At 45.1% G+C, this 5,624-nt stretch overlaps 1 protein-coding gene across 1 annotated transcript; it reads right to left on the bottom strand.

Moving 5' to 3' along the window:
• Window positions 1–494: 494 nt before the first annotated feature.
• LOC138310179 (uncharacterized) lies at window positions 495–2,414 on the bottom strand. Its single transcript, XM_069251299.1, has 3 exons — window positions 1,781–2,414; window positions 1,071–1,506; window positions 495–969 (listed from the first exon to the last, which is right to left on the bottom strand). The coding sequence occupies exons 1-3, from the start codon at window positions 2,412–2,414 to the stop codon at window positions 495–497; spliced, it is 1,545 nt and encodes a 514-aa protein (XP_069107400.1).
• Between the last annotated feature and the right edge of the window lie 3,210 nt (window positions 2,415–5,624).

Here is a 5,624-nt window from a genome sequence, read left to right as displayed (position 1 = left end):
ACAGAACATCATGGGTGAGACACTTGTTCTTCGGTTGGAGAAGCATAGAATCGAGGATACGTCTGGCCATCCCGATCATGCGCTCCCAGACTCCTCCCATATGAGAAGAAGGGGGGAGTTGTAGACCCATGTGACTCCGGTCTGATAGAGATGTTCCTTTATAACGCCGTCCTCAACGTTGAAAGCATCATTTTCAGGTGGTCTGTTGAAACGACGAAGTTGGTTCCGCGGTCGGAATGGAACTGGCACACATCTCCGCGAGTGGAGGTAAATCTGCGCAGTGCGTTGATAAAAGAACTCGCGCTCATGCCCTCCAAAATTTCAATGTGGACTGCTCTTGTAGATAGGCAAGTAAATAAGGCTGCCCAGCGCTTGGAGTTAGCGGCACCTCGTCTTTTGCGTCTGGTTATCACATGCCAGGGTCCAGAGACATCTACGCCGACGTAGGTGAATGGCGCAGATGGTGTAATGCGACTAACCCGCAGGTCCGCCATCTACTGAGTACCCATGGTTCCTCTGAGCCTACGGCAGGTTACGCATACGCGGATACACGAGGAGACCAGTCCCTTTCCTCCTACAATCCAATAACCGGAGGACCTAACGGCGCCCTCGGTAAGATGTCTGCCCTGATGTTGTACCTTTTGATGACAGTGGCGTACGATGAGAAGACCGACATGGCACCCTTTAGGGCTGATGAGTGGATTGGGTTCGACTAACGCAGTCGACTCATTGATTTTGTTCAACCGGCCTCCAACGCGAAGGAGTCCATCTTCGTCAAGATACGGAGTCATGGTGAGTATAGGACTATCGCGAGGAAGAGAATTTGCTGCTTGAAGGCGTTTGATCTCCTTGGGCTCTCTTTGGACATGGATAAGAATGAGTCGTTCCGCCTCTTCTTTAAAGTTCGATTCTTTGTGCTTAGAGCACTGGTGCCAGCCATTACACGATTTGCGGGGTTGCTTGAATGATCTGGCAAGGTGAATGAGGCAGGAGAAACTTTTGATAAATGAATCCCATTCTGAGTATTTCTCGAAGAGAGAAGTAAGGTTAAACGGTTGGTTGAGTGTTACGGAACCTTTAGCCACTTGTATCTCCGGTCGGACTCGGGGTTGACGAGCGGAAATGTTCCCTTTTCATCGGTAGTAATCTCATCGGAGTTCTGGCGAAGAAATTTTGGGCCGTTCAACCAAAAGCTCTTTGACAGCCTGTAAGCCGGGCTTGAACGAGTTCCATCGTCCGCTGGGTTGACATTCGTGTTGACATATGTCCACTGCTCCGGTTCAGTAGAGCTTCTTGTCTTCTGGACGCGGTTTGCCACATACACATAAAATCGCCTAGTCGAATTACAGATGTAGCCAAGGATTATCTGGCTATCAGTGTACATCCTCACCTTGTCGAAGTCAATACCAAGGTTCGCAATAACGGTGTTCTTCAGTTGTGTGGCAAGTACCGCTGCGCAAAGTTCGAGACGGGAAATCGTTTGTCCTCCAGATGGTGCAAGATTGGCTTTCCAAGCAAGAAAGAAACTTAGATTTTTCCATCCTGAGTGAAGCTACGCATAAAGGCTGTGGCTGCGACAGCTTCTGACGACGCATCAGAGAATACATGTAGCTCCTTTGTCAACGTTCCCGAGACACCAGTTCCGTAGCATCGAGGAATGTTCAAGGCCTCAAGGTCCTTAAAGGAAACCTCAATCGTTGCCATTCCTTCTCCAGGTTCGAAGTTAAGGGGTCGTCCCAGGAAACGGTGAGATCCATTATGTGCCTGAAGAACATTTTGCCTTTGATTGTGATAGGCGCCAGTAGACCGAGTGGGTCATAAAGACCTCCAATAGACGACAGAACTCCTCTTTTGGTAAATGGCTTCACTTCGTCTGACACCTTGCATGTGAAGGAATCCGAAGTGACGTTCCAGAAGATGCCCAGGCTACGTTGAAGTGGGGCATTATCAGTCAGAGAGCTAAGGTCCTTAAGGTTCTCAGCAAGGTCTTCAGATGGGAAAGACTTCATCAATTCGGGGCTGTTCGAAGAGATTTTGTGTAGACGTAAACGTCCTCCTTCCCATAAGGCTTTCTGGGTCCTCTTGAGGATATCAGTTGCAGATTTCGCATCTGGCAAAGACAAAAGATCGTCGTCTACGTAAAAGTTTTCGCGAACAAAGTCCGAGATATATACCCCGTGTTCTTTCTTTACGGAATCAGCCGCGTTGCGTAGACCGTAGGTTGTGATAGCTGGTGATGGGGAGTTTCCAAAAGTGTGGACTTTCATGCGGTACTCGACTATGTCCTCATCGATGGCGTTATCCTTGTGCCACAGGAATCTGAGTAAGTCCCTGTCATCTTCTTTCACGTAGAAGCAATGGAACATTTGTTGAATGTCGGCCATAAATGCAATGGGTTCCCTGCGGAATCTCATGAGGATAGCAAGAAGGCTGTTCGCAAGGTCGGGTCCTTTGAAAAGCTAGTCATTTAAGGAGACACCTTGATATTTGGCTGAAGAATCGAAGACAACCCGAAGAGAATCTGGTTTCTTGGCGCGGTATATGCCAAAGATTGGCAGGTACCATCTTTCTTTGGTAGGATTTGTGTTTGGCGACAGTTCCGCGTGCCCCTTTTCAAGTATTTTGGCCATGAACTGTACGAAGTGATCTTTCTTTCTGGTGTTCCTTTTAAGGCTGGCGGTTAAGGACTTCGCTCTCTTCATGGCTTCGTTACGATTATTTGGAAGAGCTTGGTGCTGTGGTCGTAAGAGAAGTGGAGCCTCTCAGTGTCCATTTTCGTTTTTCGTCATTTCTTTGTCCATGATATTTGAAAACGGTAAGAGTCTGTATATTGTGAGGGTCAGATTTCATAACAGGTAGAGTCTGTATATTTCTAAGGGTCAAATTTGAAAACGGGAAGAGTCTGTATATTGTGGAGGTCACATTTGAAAACGGGGGGAGTCTGGATATTGTGGAGGTTACACTTGAAAACGGAAGAGTCTGTATATTGTGAGGGTCACATTTGAAAACAGGGTTAGTCTGGATATTGTTGGGGTCACATTTGAAAACAGGAGTAGTCTGTATATTGTGAGGATCATATTTGAAAACGGGTGGATTCTGTATATTATGGGGGGTCACACTTGAAAACGGGAGGAGTTTATATATTATAAGGGTCACATTTCATAACGGGGGGAGTCTGTATATTGTGGAGGTCACACTTGAAAACGGGAGGAGTCGGTATATTGTGAAGGTCACAATTGAAAATAAGAGGAGTCTGTATATTGTGGGGGTACACCTGAAAACGAGAGGATTTTATGTATTGCTAGGGTCACACTTGAAAACGGGTGGAGTCTGTATATTGTGAGGGTCACACTTGAAAACGGGAAGAGTCTGGATATTGTGGAGGTCACATTTAAAAACGGGTGGAGTCTGTATATTTCTGAGGGTCACATTTGAGAACGGGAAGAGTCTGGATATTGTGAGGGTCACATTTCATAACGGGGGAATCTGTATATTGTGGAGGTCACACTTGAAAACGGGAGGAGTCTATGTATTGTAAGGGTCACATTTCATAACGGGGGAGTCTGTATATTGTTAGGGTCACATTTGAAAACGGAAAGAGTCTTGATATTGTGATGGTCACACTTTAAAACGGGAAGAGTCTGGATATTGTGAGGGTCACATTTGAAAACGGGGGTAGTCTGGATATCGTGGGGGTCACACTTGAAAACGGGAGGAGTCTGTATATTGTGAGGGTCACATTTCATAACGGGGGGAGTCTGTATATTGTGGAGGTCACACTTGAAAACGGGGAGACTCTGGGTATTGTGAGGGTCACACTTGAAAACGGGGGGAATCTGGATATTGTGAGGGTCACATTTGAAAACGGGGGGAGTCTGGATATTGTGGAGGTTACACTTGAAAACGGGAAGAGTCTGTATATTGTGAGGGTCACACTTGAAAACGGGAGGAGTCTGTATATTATGAGGGTCACAATTGAAAATGAGAGGAGTCTGTATATTGTGGGGGTACACCTGAAAACGAGAGGATTTTATGTATTGCTAGGGTCACACTTGAAAACGGGTGGAGTCTGTATATTGTGAGGGTCACACTTGAAAACGGGAAGAGTCTGGATATTGTAAGGTCACATTTGAAAACGGGGGGAGTCTGGATACTGTAGAGGTTACACTTGAAAACGGGAAGAGTCTGTATATTGTGAGGGTCACATTTGAAAACAGGGGTAGTCTGGATATTGTTGGGGTCACATTTGAAAACAGGAGTAGTCTGTATATTGTGAGGATCATATTTGAAAACGGGTGGATTCTGTATATTATGGGGGGTCACACTTGAAAACGGGAGGAGTCTATATATTATAAGGGTCACATTTCATAACGGGGGGATTCTGTATATTGTGGAGGTCACACTTACAAACGGGAGGAGTCTGTATATTGTGAGGGTCACACTTGAAAACGGGAGGAGTCTGTATATTGTGAGGGTCACAATTGAAAATGAGAGGAGTCTGTATATTGTGGGGGTACACCTGAAAACGAGAGGATTTTATTTATTGCTAGGGTCACACTTGAAAACGGGTGGAGTCAGTATATTGTGAGGGTCACACTTGAAAACGGGAAGAGTCTGGATATTGTGGAGGTCACATTTAAAAACGGGTGGAGTCTTTATATTTCTGAGGGTCACATTTGAGAACGGGAAGAGTCTGGATATTGTGAGGGTCACATTTCATAACAGGAGTAGTCTGTATATTGTGAGGATCATATTTGAAAACGGGTGGATTCTGTATATTATGGGGGGTCACACTTGAAAACGGGAGGAGTCTATATATTATAAGGGTCACATTTCATAACGGGGGGATTCTGTATATTGTGGAGGTCACACTTACAAACGGGAGGAGTCTGTATATTGTGAGGGTCACACTTGAAAACGGGAGGAGTCTGTATATTGTGAGGGTCACAATTGAAAATGAGAGGAGTCTGTATATTGTGGGGGTACACCTGAAAACGAGAGGATTTTATTTATTGCTAGGGTCACACTTGAAAACGGGTGGAGTCAGTATATTGTGAGGGTCACACTTGAAAACGGGAAGAGTCTGGATATTGTGGAGGTCACATTTAAAAACGGGTGGAGTCTTTATATTTCTGAGGGTCACATTTGAGAACGGGAAGAGTCTGGATATTGTGAGGGTCACATTTCATAACAGGGGAGTCTGTATATTGTGGAGGTCACACTTGAAAACAGGGAGAGTCTGGGTATTGTGAGGGTCACACTTGAAAACGGGGGGAATCTGGATATTGTGACCAGGTTTATATGTGATGAATGTGTTTGTATGGTTAACATGGACCAGGTTTATATGTGATGGATGTGTTTGTATGGTTAACATGGACCAGGTTTATATGTGATGAATGTGTTTGTATGGTTAACATGGACCAGGTTTATATGTGATGAATGTGTTTGTATGGTTAACATGGACCAGGTTTATATGTGATGGATGTGTTTGTATGGTTAACATGGACCAGGTTTATATGTGATGAATGTGTTTGTATGGTTAACATGGACCAGGTTTATATGTGATGGATGTGTTTGTATGGTTAACATGGACCAGGTTTATATGTGATGGATGTGTTTGTATG

This window comes from Argopecten irradians, chromosome 16 (genome assembly GCF_041381155.1).
Source record: "Argopecten irradians isolate NY chromosome 16, Ai_NY, whole genome shotgun sequence".
NCBI lineage: Eukaryota > Metazoa > Mollusca > Bivalvia > Pectinida > Pectinidae > Argopecten > Argopecten irradians.
The sequence above is the reverse complement of the archived record's forward strand: the minus strand, read 5'-3'. Positions and strand labels throughout refer to the sequence as shown.

Excerpts from the sequence above, each read along its gene's own strand:
- LOC138310179 (XM_069251299.1), bottom strand. The coding sequence starts at position 2,414 with ATGAGATTCCGCAGGGAACCCATTGCATTTATGGCCGACATTCAACAA. Across the intron at positions 1,507-1,780 it reads GGCGCCTATCACAATCAAAG|CCAATCTTGCACCATCTGGA; the intron begins GCAAAATGTTCT and ends TTGCTTGGAAAG. Across the intron at positions 970-1,070 it reads TACAAGTGGCTAAAGGTTCC|ATCATTCAAGCAACCCCGCA; the intron begins GTAACACTCAAC and ends TCACCTTGCCAG.